This window comes from Carcharhinus amblyrhynchos, chromosome 30, assembly GCF_965287045.1.
Source record: "Carcharhinus amblyrhynchos chromosome 30, sCarAmb.v2.hapA, whole genome shotgun sequence".
Lineage (NCBI taxonomy): Eukaryota > Metazoa > Chordata > Chondrichthyes > Carcharhiniformes > Carcharhinidae > Carcharhinus > Carcharhinus amblyrhynchos.
The window spans coordinates 5,843,308-5,870,207 of record NC_137353.1 but is presented as its reverse complement, the minus strand read 5'-3'; the positions used below and the strand labels follow the sequence as shown (position 1 = coordinate 5,870,207).

At 40.3% G+C, this 26,900-nt stretch overlaps 1 protein-coding gene across 2 annotated transcripts in view; it reads left to right on the top strand.

Moving 5' to 3' along the window:
* The window catches only part of ube4b (ubiquitination factor E4B, UFD2 homolog (S. cerevisiae)), an 80,241-nt gene that overhangs the window by 25,553 nt on the left and 27,788 nt on the right, over nt 1-26,900 (top strand). The window contains exons 3-13 of one of the 2 annotated variants that reach the window (XM_080215471.1): nt 2,448-2,583; nt 3,073-3,160; nt 5,626-5,770; nt 7,737-7,962; nt 9,440-9,856; nt 14,536-14,664; nt 17,588-17,723; nt 19,953-20,053; nt 23,105-23,219; nt 25,085-25,168; nt 26,366-26,422. In XM_080215471.1, coding sequence (XP_080071597.1) covers nt 2,448-2,583; nt 3,073-3,160; nt 5,626-5,770; nt 7,737-7,962; nt 9,440-9,856; nt 14,536-14,664; nt 17,588-17,723; nt 19,953-20,053; nt 23,105-23,219; nt 25,085-25,168; nt 26,366-26,422 — 1,634 coding nt within the window. The remainder of the gene's footprint in view (nt 1-2,447; nt 2,584-3,072; nt 3,161-5,625; nt 5,771-7,736; nt 7,963-9,439; nt 9,857-14,535; nt 14,665-17,587; nt 17,724-19,952; nt 20,054-23,104; nt 23,220-25,084; nt 25,169-26,365; nt 26,423-26,900) is intronic. The other variant, XM_080215472.1, reaches the window with a different exon arrangement.

Here is a 26,900-nt window from a genome sequence, read left to right as displayed (position 1 = left end):
CAGCAGGAATGCTTGATGTAGGGTCTTCCAGGCTTGAAGCGTTAGCTCTATTATCTCTCCACAGCTGCTGTCAGACCTGCTGGGATATTTCCGGAATTTTCTGTTTTTGTTTGATTCCAGCATCCACAGTAATTTGCTCTTATCCTGTGCACAATCAGTGTTTTTCCCTAATTCATATAGCATGCTGGAGTGCCTGTCCTCTCAAAAGATGCTTGTTTTTCGTTGGATGTGCAGCAAGTGTCTGCATTTTTCCTCTTTTTTGACTGCACCGTATTTGCCCCACTCCTAATCGATTTGTAGTTTGTTTTGGGGAACGAACCCAGGGTGGGATATTGCCAGTCGTGCTTCTGAAATCCACAGTTTGCCTCCTAGGAAGTGAACGCCAACCCGATGCATCAGAATTCAGAGGGTCAAGGGCAATGGGAAACGAGCCTGAGGGAGCACCTTGGTATTTACAGGCATACAAGACGTTCCATCATGGAGCCTGAGCAAGGCTCCTGCTGCTTATCTAACACACATTAATCAACTTTATTAGGCTTGCTAGCTCATTTGAAAGTTAATATATTGAGCATACCAACTCCCAATCTCACTAATGGGCAGGAGTTGGCTATTCAGCCATCTGTTGTGCCCTAGAACACTGCAGGTCTCACTGATTCTGATATTAGATTACTGAGGCTGTCACAAAGGATTGACTCCTTTCTAACCTTCTAATGCCAGGTGTAACATTCAAAGCCAACTTGACTGCTGCTAACCATTCCATCCAGGTAGGATAGTCATCAGAAAAGTGACAAATGTAAGTTTGGGCCCTGGCTGGGTGAACACCAGATACATAGATCTGCATTGAGAGTGCACAACTTCACGACATGAGGACACACATCAGGGGCACAAAGCCTTTAGAATGAGCAGTTTGCCTCCATGAAGTCTAATCCGAGTCGCCAGTGAATCCTGTGGACACAGTTTCATATCCAGCCCCCAAGTAGAATATTGAAGCAACTGTTGTTACAGAGCTGCTACCACCACCTCTGCTGAATAATGGATGTTTATCTTTAGTATGAGAGGAGGGCCATGCAGGAGTCCTTGTGATGCACTAGGCATCTTAGTGTCTAGACATTCAAGTACATTGCTGTATGTGAAGCTACTCCAGATGTTTGGTAGGGGTGTGCATGCCACAAGACTGTTAAGTGACAGGTCAGTGTAGAGAAGACCCTCTCCCCTCCCTGCAACCATTTTCTCCCAACCAGTCCATCTCAACTTGGTCCTGGGTCTTATAACTGGGTTAAAGGAAGTCCTATTGCATATCTAGGAGTTCAAAACTGTGGAACAGAACCATTCAGTGGCATGAAGACAGGGTAGAGGAGTGAGAATCTGTGTACTTAACTACATGGTTTAGAGGTGCGGTTACATTTTCAAAACCTCAATTGAAATGCCACTGGGACGCACAATAATGGGCCTAATTTTTAACCCATTCAAAGCCCACCCACTTGTGCCGTTGTAGCTCCAAGAACACTTGGTCAATACCATCCAAGACAAAGTCCAGCTCATTTGATTGACACTCATCCACCACTTAAGCACTCTCTTCCTCCATCACCACATAATGGCATGATGCATAGCAGTTGTCTTCTGAGACAACAACATCTCTTTTTAACAATCTAGAAGAAGGACAGGAAATGACCACCAGGACCTGCAAGTTCCCCTCCAAGTCTCACATCTTCACCAGGAACATGTTCACTGTCACTGAGTCAAAGTCCTGGAACTCCCTTGTAACACACAGTCGGCGTATCAAACAGAGGCTCACTACAACCACCTTGACAGCAACTGGGAATGGGTGATAAGTGCTGGCCTTGGCAACAATTTGCACTTCCCAGGAATTAATAAAATAATTGTGCCCTTTGAGGTCAAGGGTTGACAAATTGATATTTGTCCATCACTGTCTCTCCTTTTACCATTCTCTGTGATTTATGGGTCTTGGAGAGTTAGCAATTTTGCTGACATGGAAGTTTTTCTTGTACTTCCTTTCGGAAATGTTATACAATGACGTCTTCCCTGAGACTCTCTCACCCATTTCCTTATGCAGGCAAATGTCTAGTTAAACCACAGCAGGTCAAAGATGGATAAACCAGGAGCCTGTGCAATAATTTCCTGTTTTTGAATGCCATAAAGTTTGAGCAGTTTTTCCAGAGTGTTTGGTTACATGCAGCAGATAAATCAACATCTGCAGTTCAAATGAAATTTTAAATTCAGTTGTACTGCTGGATGCACCTTTCCTTAATGAAAGGAAAGGTAGTCTTATCTACTTCCTATCCACTTCAGTATGTCATATTGTCTTAATGCAGTATTGTGATCTCCCAATAGAAGATTAAATAAAATTTCTTTCAATAATAAACTTTTGCTGTTTCTGTTCCAATGTTAAATATGTCTGTGTGACTGAATATCATCTGTTCTCTCAGGTGTTGCACATAGAAGCCAGAGCAGTGAAGGTGTGAGCTCCCTCAGCAGTTCTCCATCAAATAGCCTAGAAAACCAGTCTCAAAGTCTATCCAGATCTCAGAGTATGGATATCGATAGTGTGTCCTGTGAGAAAAGGTAATTAATCCACAGCCATGAATCAACAATCTACGTATCTATATATGGCCGTCCTACCTAGTAATTGTAAAGTTTATTTAAAGAAAACAGTTTTTGAACAGGAGGATTAGACAAACTAAAGGCTGCATTCTTAAGAAGCCTAAGTTTTTTGATTTTTTTTTTATTTCCATAATAAATTTGTAATTCCAGTTAACTAATGTGAATAGATTGTTTGAATGTGTTGATAGCCAAGTGTTCTATTTTCAATAGCTACATCAATTTATGATTTGACAATGTAAAAGTGTGTAATGTATAGTAATACTGAAACAAATGGCTGTTGCAGTCATTGGAGCATTTTAAGATTACCTGCAATTGATTTGCTAAATATCTGAAACAAAGAAGGGAAAACTGATCTGCACACAGTGCTGCCTATGATTTTTCAGACAAATGTGCAGCACGTTAATGGTTAATTACTGCATGGATTAAGTAAAGTGTTTCTCTTCCAAACAGCATGTCCCAAGTGGACGTAGACTCAGGAATTGAAAATATGGAAGTCGATGAGGGTGATCGCCGGGAAAAAAGGAGCCTGACTGATAAGGTACAGCAACTGATGTTTGTGTAGGTTTTGCTGAGTAATTTTGCACAGGAAGTCCACAGTAATGACCAAGTGTTTGTGTGGAAAAGACTGATATCAGATTCTGCTTTTCCCATTTCCTTTCCTGAGATTGGAATTTGAATAGAATCTGGGGGGAAAAAAATGACAAATTATTTTTGTCTTGCAGATTGCTGATGTGTTTTTGCTATATCGTTTAGTTGGGGACTGGAGTTTAAATTTAAGGTCGTATTTTCAAGTTTCATCTGTTTGTGAAGAACTTACTGGGAGCTTGACTGTCCTGCTGAGTGTAACAGCATATGAAATGAGGTTCATGTCACTTGGATGTGGGAGGGAGAGTGAGTCCTTGTTTTTATGTCTGCAATTTGCAGTGTTTGGTGTTTTGAGGCAGTGCCTACCTTGAATAAATACACTTGTCACCCTCATGTCAACTTGCTGAATTTTCCATATAAATTCTGGTACATGGTATTGAAGGTGTTGGCGGCCTTTAAAGGGGACAGATGAAGTCCGGATAAGTTGTGTCCCAGGCTATTGTGGGAGGCGAGGGAGAACAATGCAGGAGCTCTGACCCAAATTTTTAATTCCCCTTTGGCCACGGGGTGAGGTGCTGGAAAACTGGAGAACATTAATGTGGTTCTACTATTTCAGAAAGGTTATAGTGATAAGCCAGGGAACCACAGAACAGTGAGTCTCACATCAGGGATAGATTCTCTCCAGTAGTTTCTCTATCTTCACTTGGAGAGGCAAGGTTTGATCAGGGATAGTCAGCATGGCTTTGACAGAGGGAAGTCATGCCTAACAAATTTGGCTTAGTTGCAAGAGGCAAAGGGTGATGACAGAAGGCTGTTTAGGTGACTGGAAGTCATTGTCCTGTGGCATACTACAAGAACTATGCTGGGTTCCTTATTATATTATTCACAGTTGTTTATGTTTATATAAACTGTGTTGTGGGGTGGGGGGCATTGAGGCTGTGTCTTGGGCTACAGGTAAATATAGAATTTAACCATGAAAGTGTGAGATGATACAATTTGGACAGAGAAATCTGACAAAGTAGTCAATGAACATGACAGTAGGAGATTCTGAGGAACAGAGGGACCTTGGCGAGTTTACTCATAGATCTCTGAAGGCAGAAAGGCATGTTAGTGGGTTGATGGAAAAAAAAACTTGCCTTTAGTAATCAAGGCATAGATTATAAAGGCAGGGGAGCGTTAGAGTTGTATAGAACTTTAGTGAGGCCACAGCTGGAGTACTGTGTGCGGTTCTGGTCACCATATTAAAAGAAGGATGCGATTGCATTGGAGAGGATGCAAAGGAGATTTACCAGGATGCTGCCTGGGATGGAACATTTGCGTTATAGATAGGTTGGATAGACTTGGGTTGTTTTTTTTGGATCAGAGAAGACTGAGGGGTGACCAGAATGAGATGTGCAAGATTATAAAGTTTATTCATTAGTGTCACAAGTAGGCTTACATTAACACTGCAATGAAGTTACTGTGAAAATCCCATAATTGCCACACTCCAGTGCTTGTTTGGGTACACTGAGGGAAAATTGAGCAGGGCCAATACACCTAACCAGCACATCTTTCAGACTGTGGGAGGAAACCAGAGCACCTGGAGGAGAATGTGCGAACTCTACGAGCTAGAAATTGAACCCAGGACCCTGGTGCTGTGAGGCAGCATTGCCACCGTGCTGCCTCTTAAGATTGAGGGGTGTGGATGGGGAGCAGCTGTTTCTCTTAGTTAAGGGGTCAGTCACAAATTCAAGATGAGCAGGAGGTTTAGTGGGGGAATGTGAGGAAAAACCATTTTACCTAGAGGGTGGTGACAGTCTGAGATGCGCTGCCTGAAAGGGTGGTAGATCCAGGTTGCCTCACATCCTTTAAAAAGTACTTGGATGAGCACTTGGCGTGTCATGCCATTCAAGACTGTGGGCCAAGTGTTGGTAAACGAGATTTAAGTGGGTCAGGTATTCCCCATGTGTCGGTGCTGATTCGATAGGCTAAAGGGCTTCTTCTGCACTCTGACTCTGTGGATATTTACTGTTGACTGTTGTAACTAGACTTAAGGCACAGCGCATATGTTACAATGAAATATTGATGGATTAATCTCATTATTGGTTCATTAGATTGATATGATTAAGCTCTGAAATATTAAGATGCCTTGAAGGCTCACTAGATAGACTGGATAAATTAAGAATTTAATATATTGTTGTGTCCTGTAGATGAAGGTTCCTGCACCTGATTATGGTTAAGTTAAATGTTTCTGGCTGAGGTGGCAGACGGGGCCTACAATTGGCATCATTCCTCTTGGAGTAAGGAGGGCAAAAATTGCTCAAATTCTTGCTTTTTTTTTCATTTAATGACCTCATCACTTTTCAATGTGCAACTGTTGCTGTTATGGATATCTGGTATCTGCACCAATCAGTCAATGACAACTGCTTTTGTTTCTAGGAACCTTCCTTGGGGTCAGATGTGTCAGAAGAACAAGCACTTTCGCTTATATGTAAAATTTTCCGGGTCTCCTGGAAGGAACGTGATCGGGATGTGATTTTCTTACCCGGCCTGGCTGCAGAATTTAAACAGAATGCAAAAGAAGGTGAGGACTAACAACAATAATGGATAATTTAAAATAGCCTTTCCCGAAACCTTTTTAGCTAAGGGCATACATACGCTGGAATGCTACTGCCTTGCCTGCCATGGAATCTGAGTGGGCAAGGGGCAGACAATGAAATGTCTGTTTACTTTGGGTGGGAATTTCCAGCCTTGCTGTAAAATCCTGCCCGTAAAGTGAGATTTGTAAAGTTGCTCTCCCTTGAATCTATCACCAAGGAAGAAGTAGTGAGACATCTGGATATCAGTTATCCCATTGGGAAGACACAGCATGGGTTCATGAAGGGCAGGTCATGTTTGACTAATTTGGTAGAATTCTTTGAGAACATTGCGTGTGTAACCTGTGGATGTGGTGTATCTGGATTTCCAGAAGGCATTTGGCAAAGTGCCACACTAAAGGCCCCTGCATAGGATAAAGGTGCGTGGTGTTACGAGTAATGTATTAACATGGATAGAGGATTAGTTAACTAAGAAAACAGAGTGCGAATAAATGGTTGTTTTTCTGGTTGGTAATCAGTGATTAGTGGTGTGCCTCAGGAATCAGTGTTGGGACTGCAATCGTTTATGCTTTATATAGGTAATTTGGCGTTGGGGACCAAGTGTAGTGAGTCAAAATCTGCAGATGACTCTAAGATGAGTGGTAGAGCAAAGTGTGCAGAGGACACAAAGTCTGCAAAAGGATATAGTCTGTGAGTGGGCAAGGGTCTGGCAGATGTGTACAATGTGAGGTCATCCGTTTTGGTTGAAATAACAGCAAAATGGACTGTTATTTAAATTGTAAAATATTGCAGAATACTGCTGTGCAGAGGGACCTGGGTGTCCTTGTGCATGAATCACAGAATTGGTTTGCAGATGCAGCAGGTAATCAAGAAGACAAATAGAATTTTGTCCTTCGTTGCGAGAGAGGTTGAGTTTAAAAACAGGGAGGTTATGTTGCAGCTGTCTGAGGTGCTGGTGAGGCCACACCTGGAGTACTGTGCACAGTTTTGGTCTCACATGAGAAAAGATATACTGGCACTGGAGGGAGTGGAGAGGAGATTCACTAGGTTGATTCAGGAGTTGAGGATTGGCTTACGAGGAGACACTGAGTAGACTGGGGCTATACTCATTGGAATTCAGAAGAATGAGAAGAGATCTTACAGAAACATATAAGGTTATGAAGGGAATAGCTAAGATAGAAGCAGGGAAGTTGTTTCCACTGGCAGGTGAAACTAGAACTAGGGGGAGCAGATTTGGACTGAGTTGAGGAGGAACTTCTTCACCCAAAGGGTTGTGAATATGTGGAATTCCCTGCCCAATGAAGCAGTTGAGGCTACCTCATTGAATGAATGTTTTTAAGGCAAGGATAATACATCCTTGAACAGTAAAGGAATTGAGAGTTATGGTGAGTGGGTGGATAAGTGGAGCTGAGTCCATGAAAAGATCAGCCATGATTTTATTGATTGGCAGAGCAGGCTTGAGGGGCCAGATAGCCAACTCCTGCTCCTAGTTCTTGAGTTCTTTTTGTTTGTAGCTTGATTCTCATACTCGTTTTGTTGTCAGGTTCCTGTTTGTCACATTTTATTTCTGAGAATTATTCTGTTCTGCATTCTCCTAAAATGATTAAGTATTTAACATCTAGGGTTAGTTTTTTGTTGTTCATACATTTTGTAGTAGAAAACGCCTCTCCTCAAGTTCATGTGCTGACATTAGATTGCTCTGCATTGAACATAGTGTTCAGGGTAAATATTGACTTGTAACTGGATTTCCAACTGGCTAATAAAATTAATTGTAATGTACATTTGATGAGAGGGAATTGTCTGTTTGTCCAATATGATTAATCAATGGTAAACCTATCTTTATTCTGAGAGGCACAAAGTCATGAAGCAAATAAATTCGCTTTGAATATGTTTGCTACACTCTAGGAATCAAGTTGAAGATTACCGGTTGAAGTATTTTCTTTGCTTGACTAGTTTTCTCAGACTGGAAAGACTTGATTGGCCAGATTCTGATGGAGGTTCTGATGCTGTCCACTCAAATGCCAGAAGACAACCCATTTGCCAGTTTGACCGCCACCTCTCAACCTATTGCAGCAGCTGCAAGGTCACCTGACAGGAATTTGCCCCTAAACCCTTCAAGTCATGGAACAAGTCCTATGTTTTGCAGCCCGGGTTCTTTTGGTGCCAGTTCTTTGTCCAGGTAAGTGTGATAAGAGTCCAGATGTTTTCTGCTCTGTTCAAATATTTACAAGTGACTTGAGGACTTGTAACATAGAATGTTTTTTTTCATAATATGACAGAAAAGCATGGGAACGGCTTGGCGAAATCATTCACCATTTTCACTGTTGTAGTGTATTTGCTCTCTACAAGTCATGAAATGGCACATTTTCATAATTTGAAACTAGAATATTTTGAGTGTTTTTTGAAAAAGAAGGCTGGTTTATTACTATAATTTTTTATTAAATGCTGAGACTCTGCCTTTGATTCTTTCCTTGTCTTTATCATTTTGTCCTAACATATTTGATCTTGTGATGTAATTCTACTTTTTTTCTGATAGCTGAAGATGTAAGTACGGTTAATAATTATTCATTGAAGCAACATTTATCACCTCACTGCTGGACCTTTTTTATTTTCCCTTCTGATAATCATTTTCCACATATGAGTGCACTTCATTTACTAGAATGCTCAGTTCAGAACTTTTTTTGCTGAGTGTAGGAATACAACTGTGTTCATGTCCCTGGTTGCATGAAGAATGAAGATGCAACATTTGCACCAATTGACTTCAGCAATTGGTTAGAATTGCTGTTTAAAAAAAAATGTACAACATTTGATTTTAATCTTAAAAAATAATTTGCAAAGCATTTGGTTCACATTTTGCATTGCTAACTGTCTGGCAAGTATAGATTTATGATGGGAATATGTATTGTATATATTTTAGATGAAGCTGGATATTGATGAGTAAACTACTGGATAACAAGTGAACCGTGTTGTGGTGCTTTATTTTTCAAAACTTGTATTTTTTTTGTTTCAAATTGGAAAGGGGGAAGATTTTTTTCCCCCTGCAGATTGGTCTTGATATATATACTGAGGAAAGGAGCCTGTGACCAACAATGTTTTGAACTGAAATGAATCAAAAGCTCCAGGTATTTTTGTCCACGTTATCAGATAATAAGAATACCTGGAGCTTTTGAATGGGGCTGATTCATTCAGTGCAAGACATTGTTTGTTCTCTTACTGTCACTATTGCAATTGAATATAATCAGGAAAATCTTGCTACCATCCTCTAAGTTACTTGCTGTAATAATTGAAGTAGTGAGGGGATGAGAAATGAGCAATTTATGTCTATGCCAATGCCTGTGATTGTAAAATCTATTTGCCAGTGCTCGTGTTCCAGTAATGATGTAGAACTGAATTTTAAGCTGCTGTGGTATTTAATGTGACTAAGCTCTTGACCACTCATTGTGATTGTGTTGGGTATTGTAAGAATATTTAATTCATGTGGTCATTATTTGCAAAACAAATTGGGATTACATGCTTCCACTGTGTATGTGAATGCTAATATACATGGAAGCATAAAAGCAGGCTTTCCTAGTGTTACAACCCTGTTGATCTTTTGCATGTTCTTTTCATTTTTCTCTCTTCCTGCTTTCTAACTTCTTTCTATCTCAATATTCTAGTCTGTATGGAAGCAGCCCAAGTTCTCGATCCTTCGCTACCAGCCACTCTTCCAAGATTGCTGGCAGTGCAAACCAGCAGCCTAAGTTTGCAAGCCCTGTTTCATTGACGCCCAGTTCTCCATGCCAAAGTACTGTGGCAACTAGTTCATCCTCAACACAGGCCAGTTCTTCAGGACAACCATCATTGAGCACGAGCTACCCACCCTTATTCTCAACTTCTCCCAGGCTAAGAAATGTTGCTACAAATCCATTGCCAATCACACCTGTGTCTTCCAGCCCACAAGCTATGGCCAGTAGCCCTTCATCAATCCCAATGAGTTCACCAAGGCAACGACGTTCAGTAATGGGTCCACCATTATTTCCGTTCAGTCCTCCAGCAGCTTCCCGCTCCTCTTCACTGAACCAGCTACCACCTAGGTATTGTACAACAAGTTGTGAAAAAATCCTATTATGGTCTCTTTTAGGATATTTATTCTACTTTTTGGAAATAAAGAGAATTAGTAAACCTGAGAGGTGAGAGCAGGCCAGGGAAATTCCTCAGTGTATTCCACACAATTCAGCTTCTGTCAATGGCAAGATTGAATAATTCTGTAACCTCTCAAGCCTATCCGTTAGAACGTTTTGAGATTAGCACTCTCCGTAGTGAAGATATTCGGCCATACGCAAGGTGGATGATGCCTTTTTAAAAATGGGTTAGAGAATACAAAGCAACCATCTTCCATTATGGAAGAAGTGTAACTGAGAACAATGATGGGGGAAGTAATGTGGGAGAAAAGGAGAAGTTCTCCAGTATAAACCTGCAGGTAAAATGGGGACAGATGATAGAATAAGGTTAAGAAACTAGATGAGAGCTTTATTAGGAAACAAAATTTAAGATTATGAGGATAGTGATTGGAGTATAAAAGGTTTTTACTGTGTGTGTGTGTGTGTGTGTGTGTGTGTGTGTGTGTGTGTGTGTGTGTGTGTGTGTGTGTGTGTGTGTGTGTGTGTATTCAGGGAATAATGGAGGCCAGGGAAATGCTAGGATTCCAAGCATGCTTCTAATAAATAGCTAAGCAATATCTTAAACATGTTTTTGATATATATGTTGACTGAAGAAGCTGTAGGCTCCCTTCCCAGTCACAAGTGGAATTTCCTGGGATGAAGAAAGTATTAAATATTAAGAATTAGGATGAAATAATTAGGCTGAGGGCTTTAAAACAAGAGTCATCAGCTGACCTGGATCAATTTGCAATTGTCCGAGGAAAGTGACAAATGAAATTGGTCATGCATATCCCGGCAGGCATTGTTAAGGAATTCATTCAAAATGGGTGTGATGCTTAAAGATTGGAAAGATCAAAATGTAATGGCAGTTATAAAATTGGTTAGCGATGGGGTAGCTAAAACATGAAAGCAACAGATAAAAGTAGAAAATAATGAAGCACCAAGGAAAAATTGGACAATAAGAGGGGATTGTTATGGCTTTATGGATGGAAATCAGCTGGAGCTATGTGTAATTTTGTACCACAATGAGGGCATCCTGGCTTAAAAGAGGCTGAAGAGGAGGGCAGCTAAACTGATAAAAGGGCAGCATGGTGGCACAGTGGTTAGCATGGACCTGGGTTCAATTCCCAGCTTGGGCCACTGTCTGTGCGGAGTCTGCAAGTTCTCCCTGTGTCTGTGTGTTCCTTCAGGTGCTTTGGTTTCCTCCCACAGTCCAAAGATGTACGAGTTAGTTGATTGGTCATGCTAAATTGCCCCTTAGTGTCCCAGGATGCGATGGTTACAGGGATTAGTGGGTAAATATGTGGAGTTATGGGGAAAGAGCCTGGGGTAGATTGTTGTCTGTTCAGACTCAATGGGCTGAATGGCCTCCTTCTGCACTGTAGGGATTCTGTGATATTCAAGACAAGGCACATCTTCAGAGAAGAAGCAGTAAATGTGTACACTGGAGAAATGAAGCTTGGGAGACCTTGTCAAAACTTTGAAGCTTTTAAGCATAATTAAACTGAGCTCCAGTTTGCATAAGCAAAAACACAGTAAGTGGCCACAGGTGCAAGCTTAGAAAAGGAAAGGTGAAAATATTGGGGGTGGCACAGCTGAATCAGTGCCAGGGACCTAGGTTCAATTCTGGCCTTAGGTGACTGTGGAGTTTGAACGTTCCCCACATATTTGTGTGGGTTTTGTCTGAGTCTTCTGGTTTCCTCCTGTAGTCCAAAGATGTGCAGATTAGGGGGAATTAGTGAAATAAATATGTGGTGTTATGGGAATAGGGCAGGAGTGGGTTGCTCTGGAGAGTCAGTGCAGCCTTGATGGACCGAATGGTCTGCTGCACTGCGTGTATTCTGGGATTTTATGGTATGATTTAACTATTTCTCATGATGTTGAAGATGAAGAATGAACAGCTCGGGGAGAAGCAAATTAAGGCCAGTTATTTTGACCCATTCAAAAGGAGCTGAATTTTTTTTGCTGGAAGGATTGATTTTAAGAAATAGTGAGTAGTGTACAGTCTTGAGTTTGAACTAGTTGAAGGGGTTACCATGGTCTTTTCCAGTCATGTCTGCTTATTTGTTTGCTCAAGATGCCCATTTCCAATATTGCAGTTTATGTTCATGCTGCTCTGTTTTCTGCTGAGTTCTAGATAATCATAGACCCACATCCCAGAGAATATAAATGGCACATTCCAAAAACTGAAAGTTGAATATACATCTGGCGAGTCAGGTTAGAAATAAATTGCTGAAACAGTTGTTCAAGCTATTTGAAAGATTGAGTACTGCAGGTGGTCATCTGTTCTTAATCTGCTGTTAAAGACATTTTACTAACTGTTAATCGTAAAGACACTCCTGGAAAAATTCAGCTCATCACTACTTATTCCATATTTAAAGGTACTCATGCTATCCCTGTGAAGCTTCAGAATTTGCAGCAGTTATTACTGAAAAATGTGTGGCAATGCGATGGGTGACTATCTTTAAGGGTCAAATTGTCAGAGTGGGAGGGGCTTGTTTCCCCATGGTTGAGTGGAGACAATTTGTCCATCAAACTGCATCAACCCTCTGAGTCCCAATGTCTTATTGATGAGACAGGGCAGTGGCAGAAAAGGAACGACAAGGTTAGAACTAAAAAAAAAACACGATGTTTTATAAATATTTTAAGGGCAAGAGGGTAATCGGGAAAAGGGTAGGTTGGTAGGTTAGGAATCAGTTGCCCATTAGGCAACCTGGGTGTGGAGCCGGAAGATGTATTAAGACGGGAAGTCTGGGCAACATACTGTAGATGTTGGAAAAATGGAATAAAAACAGAATGCTGGAATTACTCAGCTTGTGATGAAGGGTCATTGACCTGAAGTGTTAACTCTGTTTCCTCCATGGATGCTGTCTGACCGTCTGAAAATTTCTAGCATTTTCTGTTTTTATTTCAGTCAATTTTTTTTAAACAGAGAGTGGTGAATGTGTGGAACTCGCTGCTGGAGGAGGTGGTAGGAGCAGGTATGATAATGGCACTTAAGGGGCACCACGACAAATATGTGAATAGGATGAGAATGGAAGGATATGGACTCTAAGTGCATACAGTTTTAGTTTAGGCAGGCATCATGATTGGTGCAGGCTAGGAGGGCCGAAGGACCTGTTCCTGTGCTGTTCTTTGTTCTATCTTTTCTGTCTTCCGTATTTGGTAATTAACTTTGGTGCTTGATTCCTTTTTTTTGTTGCCACATTTGACTTTGGGTCAATATTGTCATGTTATAATCCCCCTATTAAGAATGTGCTTAAGGGTGATTACCAAGTATCAGATGAAGTAACATCCTATCGTACCTAAAGAGAACTTGAAATAAGCTTCTCCACAATTCACTTTTTCAGTGGAATCTTTATCTTCCTTTTAGTTTGCACTTGTTTTGATATTACCACCAAAAATTGTGAAGTAGTTGTGGTATGTTGATAATGTTGTCGTCAAAGTTGTTACAGCTGACAAACATTCTCATTCTCTTCTGAATGATGGCAATCATTTGAATTTTGTAAAAATTTCAGTTCAAAATGACTTTGTTCTGCAAGATTTGGCTTTAAATCATTTTTGAGGTTTATATACAATTTTCTTATGCGATGAGAGATACTGTAGCAGAGGAAGGAAACACTTGACCATTCAGCACCTACAGTAAACTTTTGTTAGCTGAGCTTAAACATGGATAGCGCAGGGTGAAACTCCATTTATGCTGTTCATATAATGTGCTTTAACTTGAGGCTGAGAAGAAATCCTTTGCATCAGTATTATATTTCTGAATTCCTTACATGGCCATTAAAACTTTTCTGAAAGAGACTCCCAGTTTGTGATGTGGACCCACTCCATTAATCCTGGGCTGAGAGTCGATGTTTGGGTAACAGCTGACTCTGAACACTTTCCAAGTTGCTTATCTTTTAATTGGTCCTATTTAACATTTTATTTGCTGATGCATTATGGTTTCATGGACTTTGAAGGCTGCATCGTAACCTGACACCACCGTCCCCGCTAGTTCATTACGTCAGCATTCTTGAGGTTACTGCTGGTTACCAGTTTTAGTAAAAAGGACCTACCTTGCTGGGCCCTAAAAATGGCCCCAGTAGAATTTGATTTTCTTTTTATGTTTCAGATGGTGTTTATTTAGCTATTAAATCCTCTTGTATTTTCTCAATGGTATTGGTACCTTTAAAATTAAGTATGCGCTGAATTTCTCCGTGGTAGTTTGTGCTATGTTGCTGAAAGATTAGAGTGAATCAAACCAGTTGCAATTATAACCAGGCTATTTGCAGAAGTACAAAATCGTGCCAACTCCAATTTATATTTTTCTTCCTTAGAATTAAATTTCTTGATGAAATTTGTCATGTTGGGTTTGGCTATACAGAGCATAAATCCGGACCTCTGCAGCACTCATGAAAGTTTCAACGTGTAGAGTTCTTTCTAAATGAACTGGTTTGTTCTTAAACTGTTAAAGGATTCCATTGTTTAACACAATCAAAGTACATTACATTTGAGCACAATACACAAGAGAAAACCAATTCTTTAAAGTTCATGTTGTGATTCAAATGTCTTTTTTTTTTCCCCGCCCTGGCTTAGTTTTATGCTAAATCTCTCAATCTTCCCTCTGGTAGTATCTACAACAACCCTTTTTCCCTCCTCCTCTTCGCTCTTTCTGATTTACCTGAGGACAGCAGTGATGATGATGATGACGATGATGAGGAAGAGGATGTTGATTTGTCTAGTGTGCAGTTTGGTTCCAGGTATTGGTTGTACAAGGCTGGCAGCTTTTGTTATAACAGGCATGGGTTAAACATTTGAATGTGCAACTAACAGTGTGATTTTTTTTTTCCTCTCTCTGCATTTAGCTACATACAGTAGGTCCTTTATATTACCTCAACCCATTTCTTATCGCACATTCTCTTACACTTTGCTCACCTCTACTCTGCTTTGTTTGAGTTTTGAGCTTTTGATTTGAGCTGTAAATGCTGTGCTGGGGAATAATGACTTGGGAGTGAGCCAGCCCTGTTTGTATAGTGCAACTGAAAATATAGAAATATATTTGTCAGTAAACTGTGAATTCCTTCCCTCTATTCTTAGACCTTAAACCAGATGCAAAAAAGTGTGAAACACAGTCCTGAATAACACACTCTCCTTTTGTCTTTTTTTAAATATTGAGTGCTCAATGGTGTGGATTGATTGCAACCCTATGATGCTTCATTCATGATCTTGTACATTGATGCTGTGATGTACTGTGCTGGTATTTATCCTTGAAAACAAATATAATGCTTGCCAAATATAATATTTGCTAGATAGATGCAAATTGAAAGTATTGCAGCAATAGAGGCACAAACCGGAAGCCACATATATGAATGTCTTCACCATTTGATTTCACCTACTAAAACACTCAAGCTGTGTTTTCTAAGTGCATCAACAGTACCTGTGTGAAGCTACAAATGCAATTAATTGCTACAGTTGGATGGTTTTTCTTAAAAACTTGAAGGCCAGTGGCTTTAGTGTGAATATACATTGTATTGAAATGCAGTGTGGTTTTAAAAAGTTGGTGAAACAGATTGCTCGTGTATGTATTTAGACTACATGTTCAATGCAGCAGGACATATTTGAATCATTATATTCCCTTGGAAACAAAATTGGGAAGTACTCTTGTGCTCAGGGCAAGCTGAAAACGATTTGTCGTACCCTTGACAGCTGCTTTGGATTTGGGAGGAAATGGAAGGGTTTATGTACCCTGAAGAACTGTTCCTTTTATGTGATAAAGCATGCTTTTACACCCATGACTTCGAGATTTCCCAATTTTAGTTGAGCTTAATAGAAATTCCTATGGAAAGGGGGAAATCCATGTCCTAGTTTTGAAAGGCTTAATGATTTTTTTCAGTAGCTGTTTATGGTGCAAATCTTAAATTATTGTGGTTTTAGAGTAGATTGCTTGCTTGTCCTCATGTTTTCAGCACATCTGTTATGTTGACAAATGGTGGGAAACGACATTGGAGAAATAACCTCTGGGAGTAGAGTTGTGTGGTTTCCTACGATTGGAAGTCTTTTTTTGGTACTGTAACATAGTAAATAGGAGCAGGCCATTCAGATCTTAGAGCCTCACATCATGCTTTCTGCCACTGGAAGCTGTAAATGAGCTCAGTTCCTTCACTATCACCGGGTTAAAATCCCGTAACTCCCTCCCTAACAGCGCTGGGTATACCTACACCACATGGACTGCAGCAGTTCAAGAAGGTGGCTCACCACCTCCTTCTCAAGGGCAATTATGGATGGGCAATAAATGCTGGCCAGCCAGTAACACCCATGTCCCATGAAATTTTTAATCCATTGCCATTGAAATTAACAGCCTTTTTTGAACCAAATTGGATGTAATTAACTAGTTCAAGAAAATGTGGGGGGCTGTCTCTAGTGTATTTGAACACTGCCCTTCCACCTCTAGACTTTGATTAAATGGAAGTCTGCTCTTTCTCTGCTGTAAGGATCCTGCGTGTAGCATGGTTGATCCATTCATGTTAGTCCGGATTTGCTCCCAACTTGGTACTAATTGACCAATTTGAGGCATTTGTGACATTGATGTAGATGATATTGTGTTGTTCTGAAGTTAAAGACATGCTGCTGTCTAATCTTGGATGAGAAGTGTCTTTATTCAACATGTGAGATGAATTTCAGTGAATTAAAATTTGACTTTCAAGCTTGTTTTAGACTCAGGTATGCTTGATCTTGTTTCGTATTCTTCAGACACTGCAAATTGGTATGGATGTTAATTATTTTAAAGTGGTGATTCTAAAATAACTGAGTTTGGCTGAGAAACTAGCTTGGCTGAGAAATCTGTCGTGTTTCTGTAGGGCGAAGCCTATTTATTATTTCTGTTAACCTTTGCTATTTAGGTATTGTCCTTTGGACAGCATGCGTTGAAAAGTGTGACCTTGTATAACTGGATTAATGCATGTTCACTAACTTTATTTCTTCAAGGAAATTATATAATTTGATCCAGAAAACCTCACTGCTACTGACATGTATGTCCATATGCTGTTTCTGAAAGGTGATTTGACTGGCTTATAAAGTGTTTTTCATGTGATCAGGAGGTATCTTAAGTTCTTTTGCTACAGAAACCAAAAAATTATTGTCTTCCCCTTTCTCACAATGGTTCTTCTTTCTCCCTTTTTCTTACAAGCCAACTCTGTGCTTTTTATTTTGTGAATTGGTAGATAGGAGTGTAAATTGATCTGAGAATGTTGGAAACATATCTTTGCCATTTCATTCCAGGACAAAAATGAAGCTTATTCAAGTAAATAAGTGTGGAATCTTTGCTGACTGGACTTCGGACTGTTTCACTCTAGTTGTCCTCCTTTTTAAATGGCAACAGTTGCTTAGCATATGAATGAACATTTCATAAGTCAGTTGCTTTATTGTAGCTTATTCAAGGCTCTAATCCAAAGCTGTAATGAGCACCATTTTGATAATGACAGCTAATTGTAACTTGTAATTATTTGCACCAAGTACAGATAAAACCTATTACATGAGGTAAATATTCAACATTGACTGTTTAATATTATCCATACTGTTATACACAAGGCATGAATGAATGCTCCCAGCACCATGTGTGCCATACTTATTGCTTAGAAATGCTTGATATTTATTTATTTTCCATTCCCCGTTGCCCCATCACAGTTTGGGCATGCTTGGCGCTTGCACGGAGTCCGGCAGTGATCGTTTTACAATTGAAGCTTGTAAGGAGACAGAGATGTTGAACTACCTCATAGAGTGCTTTGACAGAGTTGGAATAGAAGAGAGAAAAGCTCCAAAGGTAAAATAATAAAAGTTTTTTAAAAATCAGTCTAGCAAAAAATTAATTTGTGATCTTGGCATCCAGCTAGCACCAATACTCAGTTATTTTGATGATAAGAATGTAAAGCATGAAGTGAGGCTGTTTAGCATATCAAGCTTACTCCATTTACAGACCATGTGGAATCTATCTCGTAATGGATTCTATCCTAACCAATTAATCTGCTGAGGAATTTTACATCCATACTCAAAAGATAATTGAGCCAAATCTAAATGCTCATCCGTAATTGCATCTCCATTGTGCAATCCTGACCTGCTGATCACATCAAACAAGTAATTTCTTTTTCCCCTCCTTTCCTGTAGGAATACCATACAATTTGTGGATCATGACACATTTGATGTCCTTTTGTTTTGTTCCTCTGGTTCAGTACCCAACTCAAATATTTATCCATTTCCTTGATAAAATAACCTCCCTGTTTGATGGGGAGTCTTTTCATTCATCCGTTTTTGTGTGGCGGAGGTGGGGGTGAGGAAACTGAAGTTATGTATTCTCTCGTAAAGCTGCATTTATGTTATGTGACAGCCATGTTAGAACCAGCAGATGAGTGTCTCGCTACTGGCAGCAACCCAAAAATAAACTTACTGGGCTCATTAAGATTTATCACCAGAGTAGGCCTGACCAAAGCATATGCTGCCGTCAACCCTAAAACTCCATTGCAGATGTACCTTTTGTTTCTGCAGCTAGATTGAAAGAGTCTGGAGCAAGTAGAACTGATATAGGTCTTATGTAATCTGAAAGCAGTTCATGTGAAATTATTGAAGCTTCTGAATCAGTAAGGCTGATCTAATTAATGTATTACTTTAATTAATGGAACCATAGGCCAATGCATTCGTTTGGAGCGGGAGCAAAACTGCTCAAAACAGCTAGTGGAAATGTTGACTGAAATTGAGCTACTCCTGATTAAATTGACAAACATTTTTCCAAAAATATTCCAAGAAAATACACACAAACTGCAAAGCTGTTTAAAATTTCAGACTGAATTTTTTTTCAGACTGCATTGTTTTCACAATTGGCTGGTTTATTATTGACATCCATTCATTTGTTCAAAACAATATATCTAGTTAACAGAGGGCTGGCACAGTGATTAGCACTGCTCCCTCAGGGACCCAGGTTCGATTCCTGGCTTGGGTCACTGCAGAGTTTGCACGTTCTCCGTGTCTGCGTAAGTTTCCTCCCTGTCTTCTGAAAGACATGCTGCTTGTGCATGTTAGCCATGCTAAATTCTCCATCAGTGTACCCGAACAGGTGCCGGATTGTGGTAACTGGGGGTTTTTACAGTAACTTCATTGCCATGTTAGTGCAATGTTAGTGTTAGTGACAAATTTAAACTAAACATACTCAGTCCAGTCACATCAGTTTTTCAGTCTCTTGCTCATCATCTTCAGAGAAGAGTGATTGATTCTTTAGCCTAGTTACGCAGTAAACCCAAGTTGCGGATCAAACTATGTTTGGGAACAAAGTTGCAGTTACTTAAGGGAGAGGCCAGGAGACATGTTGCATTTTGTCAGCTGAAGTTGTTCTTATACTGTGCCAAGTTCTAAAACCAACATTTCCAGTTTGGTGTTTGGGCCTCGCCGGCAGTATACACATGGTAAACCTGTCAGATGTACCAAGATCAGGAAAAGCCATTTTTAAAAAGGTGTTTATATTTGTGTACTATTTGGTCATAGTGTCACCGCGATACTTGCATACTTCCATTTCAATGTACTGCTGATGGCAGTCGATACTTCAAGCGCTGGAACACTGCAAGTGACTTCAAAGGGCAACTGGTTGCTAAAAATATTTCAAATCAGTAAACATGTTGACAGTGTCCAGCATGTCGCCATTTCATATTTGGATAGAAATGTGGTGAAGTTGCACAATGCCATGTGATGTTTTGAGGTGGAAGGCAGTGTCTCCCCCCCCACCCCTTTAAAATATAAATCTGTAAAACCACGATATTGAATACAACTGACTGAAACTAACGAGAAATTAACTGCTCAGTTAATCTGCTAACAGAATAACTAAAGGGATGATGAGCATACTATTTAAGTGTTGGGGCAAGAAGGGTGAACTTTACCCTGAAGGGAGGGAGTTCTTGTATCTCAGTCATCTTTAGAGAATATTTTATGCTACCTTTGAAATGTTACTGTGAATGCTGAACGACCACAGAATGTTAAGTGTAACCAAAAATGTCTCGAATGTTTTCAGATGTGCAGTCAACCATCTGTTAGTCAGCTGCTCAGCAACATCCGATCTCAGTGTATCTCCCATACAGCTCTTGTATTGCAGGGGGCCCTCACACAGCCAAGGTTAGTTTATTTGTTAAAATGTAAGTGTAATTCAGTTTACTTACTGATTCAAGGAATTTTTGAGAGGAACATCAACACCAAATCAAAACATTCTCTGCTGATTTAACCCGATTTTCATCTCTTTCCTGGTTTTAACTTTTTAAGCTTTCATGATAAAACGCAATTAAAATCTTTGGTTGAACAGCAATGAAACTGTTTGCTTTTCCACTATTGCACTTGCTGGTTCAAATCTCAACATTAAACAGAACAGACTGGATCGCTAATCTTTCCATTGGAACAGGGAAAGACAAACCTTAAAGCCAGTATTTGACAAATCCAATTTGCTGTTGGTTACGTTCTTGCCTTTCCAGACTAGGAAATGAAAAATTTGTTTCAAAAACAAAAGTTGGCTTCTAATCAACATCCTACTTCTACTGGAGTCATGTGTATTGATTTTCTTATACCCTTGGGTTTAGGTATTTTGACAGTGATTTGAAACCAATTATAGTTTCAATGTAATTTTGTGGAATCTTGTAAATAACAGCTGAGTCTACAGGCTGCAGCTTTTAGTTTAATTGCATCATATTAATGGAGGAGACCAATCAATTAGAACACAACCAATATAAATTCTCTCTCCTCCAGAATTTGCAGAATCTCAGAATACTACTGTGCAGAAGAGGCCCTTTGGCCTATCGAGTCTGCACCGACACATGAAATGCCCTGACCAGCCCACCTAATCCCACTCAACAGCACTTGGCCCATAGCCTTAAATGTTTCATATCAGGACTAAAATATATTTCAGTTATGTATCTGTTCATTAGCTTTAAAAGATTTTCAAATGTGTTAGTGGTCGATTTTTTTTTTCCTTCTCACACAAGCCTTTTGATTCACCGTTACCAAAGGTAGCATGGAGGCACAGTGGTTAGCACTGCTGCCTCACAGAGCCACGGAACCAAGTTCAATTCTGGCCTTGTGTGACCATCTGGAATTTGTACATATTCTCTCTCTCTCTCTCTCTCTCTCTCTCTCTCTCTCTCTCTCTCTCTCTCTCTCTCTCTCTCTCTCCCCCCCACCCCCATGTCTGCGTGGCTTTCCTCTGGGTCCTCCAGTTTCTTCCCACAGCACAGATGTGCAGATTAGGTGGATTGGCTATGCTAAATTGCCCCTTAGTGTCCAAAGATGTACAAGTTAGGAGGGTTTCTGTGTTATTCGAGAGGGGGGGAGGAAAAAAGAGGCAATTCTCCCATTCTGCTGCACTAAAAAATCAGCGTGGCATGCCAGGAGATTTAAACGACGCCTAATCTGCAGAACTCGCGCTGGGCATCTGGTCCTGAGCGCGCATCCCAGCACCAGATTTCTGGCACCGTTAGGCCCATGCCAGAAATAGGTGCCGAGCTGCATTATACATGGAGGGGGAAATTTTAAATATAATTTGAATGTAATTAGCAGGCACAGTGGGGTTTACAGTAGATGCCCACTTGGGAGCTAGTGGGCTGACCCCGTTTGAATGGGGTGGGGGGGACAAATCGGGGCTCCCCAGAGGGTCGGGTGCTGGGAGGGATGGGGGATGCCCTCTAGGCATTGGCCCTTTGACAGTGCCAGTACTAGCTGGGCTCAGAGGGCATCTTGAGACAATCCAAGTTTACCCTCTTATCCTTGCCACATGACGCCCACAGACCAACACTTGTGGTGGACAGTTTGCCTTGTTGTCTGAATTGATCATAATATTTCCTCACCCCTCCCATGACCAAATTTTTGCACTACTCCAGGAGCATGTTGAAGGATAATGACAATGGAAGACCTTTCTCAGCCACTGTATATTTCTTCCAGTCGCCATCTCGCTGCCCTTCTTGTCTCAACTCCATTGTCAAATGCAAGGATCTAATGTATCTGTATTGACACTGGCTCAGTAAATCTGGAAACTGCATTTTCCATTCCTTGTCTATTTAACAGTCATATTACAGACAGCAAGTTGAATAGGATTTCCATTGTGTCTTCACAAGGCAGAAATATCCGAGGCTAAATTGACTTTATAGCGGATTAAGTTACCAATTTAATTTATGTATAGATCAATGGAAAGAGGTGTCAGTGAAGCTCTGCATAACACAATTATCCATAAAGACCTTGAAGCAGTCCATAAAATGTGGAGGTGTCCATTTTGAAATATTTACGACAGGGAGAAGCCCAAGGAAAATACCTAACGTCTTTTGGATTGTTTTGCTTTGCGTGAATGCATGTAACATGTCACAACACAAGCCAGGAGTGTGATGGAACACTCCCCTCTTATCTGCATGAGTGCAGCTCCAACAACAGTCAAGAAACCTGGTACCATCCAGGATAAAGCAGCCTGCTTGAATGGCATCCTATCTACCACCATCAAACGTTCATTCCCTTCACTGATGCACAGTGGTAAGCAGTATGTGTAATTTGAAGGGTGCACTGCAGCAACATGCCAGGGCTCTTTCATTAGCATCTCCCAAACCCTCAACCTCTATCACCAGAAAGGCAAAGACAGCAGATGTAAAGGAACACCACCTGCAAGTTCCCCTCCAAGCTCCACACTATCCTGACTTGGGAATACATCGCTACACCTTTACTGTTGCTGGGTCAAAATCCTGGAACACCCTCTGTAATAGCAGTGTGGATATCCTTACTCCACTTGCACTGCAGTGTTTCAAGATAATGATTATCCACTGCCCCCTTGAGATAGGCAACCAATGCTGGCCTAGCTAGTGATGCCCACAAGCTGTGAAAGAATAAAAGCAATATTTTTAATGTAGTGCATGTCCTTTTTTGCGTGTTCAGATTTGGACAGTCCTTGATAAGCTGGTATTGCAGTACTGTTTTAAAGACCAGGTTCCTTCTGAAGGTGAAATAATGCAAATATTCATCTTTCACTGAAAGTTAAAATACAACATTGCAGACATCTTTCAGGCTATCATTAACATTTTAAACGAGCTGTTGTTACCAGGGAACATCTCTCGGCTAATTGTCAATCTGGGCGGCCACAAGTGAACTGTCTTGGAATTGCACCATTGCAACGAAACAAAAAAATATATTTATATTGCACAGGTCATTATTGCAGCAGTCATTGCTAGTACCATATATGTTGTGTCGGAATCTTCCTTATGGCTTCATTCAAGAGCTGGTTAGAATGACTCACCAGGACACGGAGGTATTCAAACAGGTGAGAAGTTTTGAAGATATTTCTGGATTCATTCAGCCATGTCTTATTAAAAATGTGAGCTTTGGCTCACTGGTGTGAGTTTGAGTCCAAAGACAGGAAGGGCAGGAGATTTTTTTAAAAAAAGTAACTATAGCTCAATTAACTTAATTTCTGTCATTGGAAAAATGTTAGAGTCCGTAGCAGAGCATTTAGAAATGCATAAGACAATTGGACAAATTTAACATGGCTTCATTAAGGGGAAAATCATGCCTGACAAACTTATTAGAATTCTAGGAGGTGGTAACAAGCAGAATAGATAAAGGGGAACCAATTGATGTAACGTACTTGGATTTCCAAGAGGATACTGCATGAAAGGCTACTTATGATAAAAGCCCATGAGGTTGGGGGCAGTATATTAGCATGGATAAAGGCTTGGCTAACTGATAAAAGGCAGAGTTGGAATAAGAGGGATGTTTTCAGGATGACAGCCTCTAACTAGTGGAGTGCCTCAGGGATCAATGTTGGGACCACAGTTATTTACAAAATATATTGATGACTTGGGTGAGGGAAGTGAATGTACTATTGCTGAGTTTGCAGATGACTCAAAAATTGGTGGGATGGCAAGTAGTGAGGAGGTGCAGAGTCTACAGAGATATGGACAGGTAAAGTGCATGGCAAAATCTTGGCAGATGAAATATAATGTAGGAAAACGTGAAGTTATGCACTTTGCTACGAAGAATAAAGGAGCTGAATATTTAAATGGAGAAAGCTGCAGCACAGAGATTTGGGGGCCCTCATGCATGAATCACTAAAGCTAGCATGCAACTTCAGCTGGTAACTGGGCAGACAAGTAGAATTTGCTTATTTCCTTTACTTCAAAGGAAATGAAGTATAAAAATTGGGAAGTCTTACTGAAACTATATAAGGCACTAGTTAGACCACACTTGGAATACTGTGAACAGTTTTGATCCTCTTGCGATATGCTGCCTCAGCGCAAGGATTGGGTTTGATTCTAGCCCTGGGTGACTGTGGAGTTTGCACTTTATCCCAGGTTTTCCTCTGGGTGCTGTGGTTTCCTCCCACAGTCCAAAGATGTGTGGGATAGGTGGATTGGCCGTGCTAAATTGTCCCTTAGTGGCCCAGAATGTGTAGGTTAGGGGGATGAATGTGGCACAGTGGTTAGCACTGCTGCCTCACAGCCCCAGAGAACCTGGGTTCAGTTCCAGCTTCGGGTCGTTGTGGGGTTTGTGCATTCTCCCTGTGTCTGTGTGAATTTCCTCCCACAGTCAAAAGATGTGTGGGTTAGGTTGATTGACCATGATAAAATTGCTCTTTAGTGTCAGGGGGTTAGCGGACTAAATATGTAGGCTTACGGGGAGAGGGCCTGGGTGGGATTGTAGTCGGTGGAGGCTAAATGGCCTCCTGCTCTGTAGGGATTCTGAGTGGAATAAATACGTGGGGTTATGGGTTTTGGGTAAGATGCTGTGTCAGAAGTGGTGCAGACTTGATGGGCCAAATGGCCTCCTGCACTGTAAGGATTCCATGATTCTGGTAAATCCAGCCTGCACTCCCTCCAAGAATTGGAATTGCAATTTCTGTTTAATTAAATCCATTGCAAATGTGGACACAAAAGATTAGGAATGCCACATAAATATTTATTTACACTTTACAGATAAACAGAAGTACCATTAACCACAGTTGGCTAAGCTACAGTCTGGACAATTGGGAATAATATACACTCTCCCATGTTATGTGTTTTCATATCCATATATTTCTTGGACAGTTCTGAGATGAAGTTTTGCCATAAAATTTCACTTTTTTGGGTACTTGGAAAAATTAATTGCGATAAGGTTCTGAGTTTGAAATTTTCATCCTCTGTCCAACAGATCTTTATTCCAATTGTACAAGGTCTAGCATTGGCTGTGAAAGAATGTTCTTTGGATGGTGATAACTTCAAGTATCCACTTGTGGTAAGGAGGGGGGAAACGCAATGTTTCCTATGTTCTAGACCAAATGTTCGCGGTACTAATTTATTTTCAGAGTTCATTACGTGAATTCTTTCAAGATGGTGCTGAGTGTGGTTCATGTGCTACAAGCTAAACCTTCCTTTTGTATAAAATCTCTGGTCTGTCGTGACTACTGTTATTCTGACCTACGATTATGCAAAAATACGAGATACAAGTGAACATGGTATTTCCTTCCGAATTCTTTGAATTTAACAAGTGTTCTTGTTTAAGCACCTCATTCTCATAAGCAATATTATTTTGGATATTCATGTTAAAAAAAGGTGAACACCTTGTTTGGTTTAAGCCCATAAGTGCAAATCATGAAACCAAACCAATTGAGAATTAAGTTAATTTGCATCATGCAGGTTGCCGCAACCGCAAGACGTGGATTCAGCTCTCTGCACAACTGGAGAATTAGCCATAGCAAATGATGCCATCCAATAATTGCATTCATTGGATATTTTGGAAAGAGACCTTTTTTGCTTTCTTGCTAATACTGGGCCAAAGCCATCTCTTGCTTTTACAAATGCTTTGCTTTGAGTAGCTGTGAGTTAACTGTATGACTGCACTAGGAGAACTTTAGATTAAGCGTCGACAAGCCACCTTTATGCCCTGGGTTGTGGGAGTGCACCCTTTTCTCATCAGTTTGCCAAGAAGTATGGTTGAGGCCAGGACTTAATTGAATAAGAATGTGCACTGGAAGACAGTGGGGGTAGAAGGGCCTTTTCCATTATAAGGGCTTTATTATCTTTATGGAAGAAATTCAGAATATGCCCCCATACTGGAAAAGAATACTAAAACCTGCTGGACACGAACAAAATATGTTTTGCTGCGGGGGATGTGAGCTGGGAAGCGGGTGTATAAAGATGGTACTGATTGCCTTCGTAAAGTAAAGCCAGAACAAGTATTGAAAATTCAGGAAAAAAGCACAACATGTCTTCCATTAGTATGCTACTCTATATTGAAATAAAGCTGTCTTGATGATAAATTCAGCAGATCATCAGGATTATTTAACTTTAGAAGAATCTTTCTACACAACAACAGGCAGCAATATAGTTTGGCTAAAATTAAGTTATCAAAACCAAATTAAATTTAGTCAATGCTGTGAAGATTGATTGGTTTCTTTTAGTTAAACTGAATAAAACACTTCCTTTATTTCAGGCATTACAAGAATTGTGTGAAATTAAGTTTGGGAAGACGCATCCTGTGTGTACTTTGGTGAGGTTCATTTCTTTTTGTATTGATACTGACGTTAAATAGTTTCTTGAAGATACAACAATTGATCAAAAATAAAAAGGACGAAGAATATTCTTTCCTGTGTAATAGTTTATGATCAGCAAATGGGTTATCTGTATTGTTTTTATATATAAATTCATTTGAAGCTTTAAGTTTATTCGTTGGCTATCATGGTGACCTGAAGAGTTTATACAGTGAGTGGCTGACTCTCATGTTGATAAACTCTTGCCATGCAACCCCTGATCTGGGTTGAAAGCCTCAACTCCAGGTTAAAGTCCAACAGGTTTATTTGTATTCATGAGTTTTTGGAGTATTTCTCCTTGGTGTTGAGATTTCTTACTGTGCCCACCCCAGTCCAACACCAGCATCTCCTCTTCATAACTGGTTTTAGCTAGAGCAGTGTTTTGGATATTATCTTCCTCCCATTCTAATTCACGAGTGCCTTCACCTAAGGTTCTCA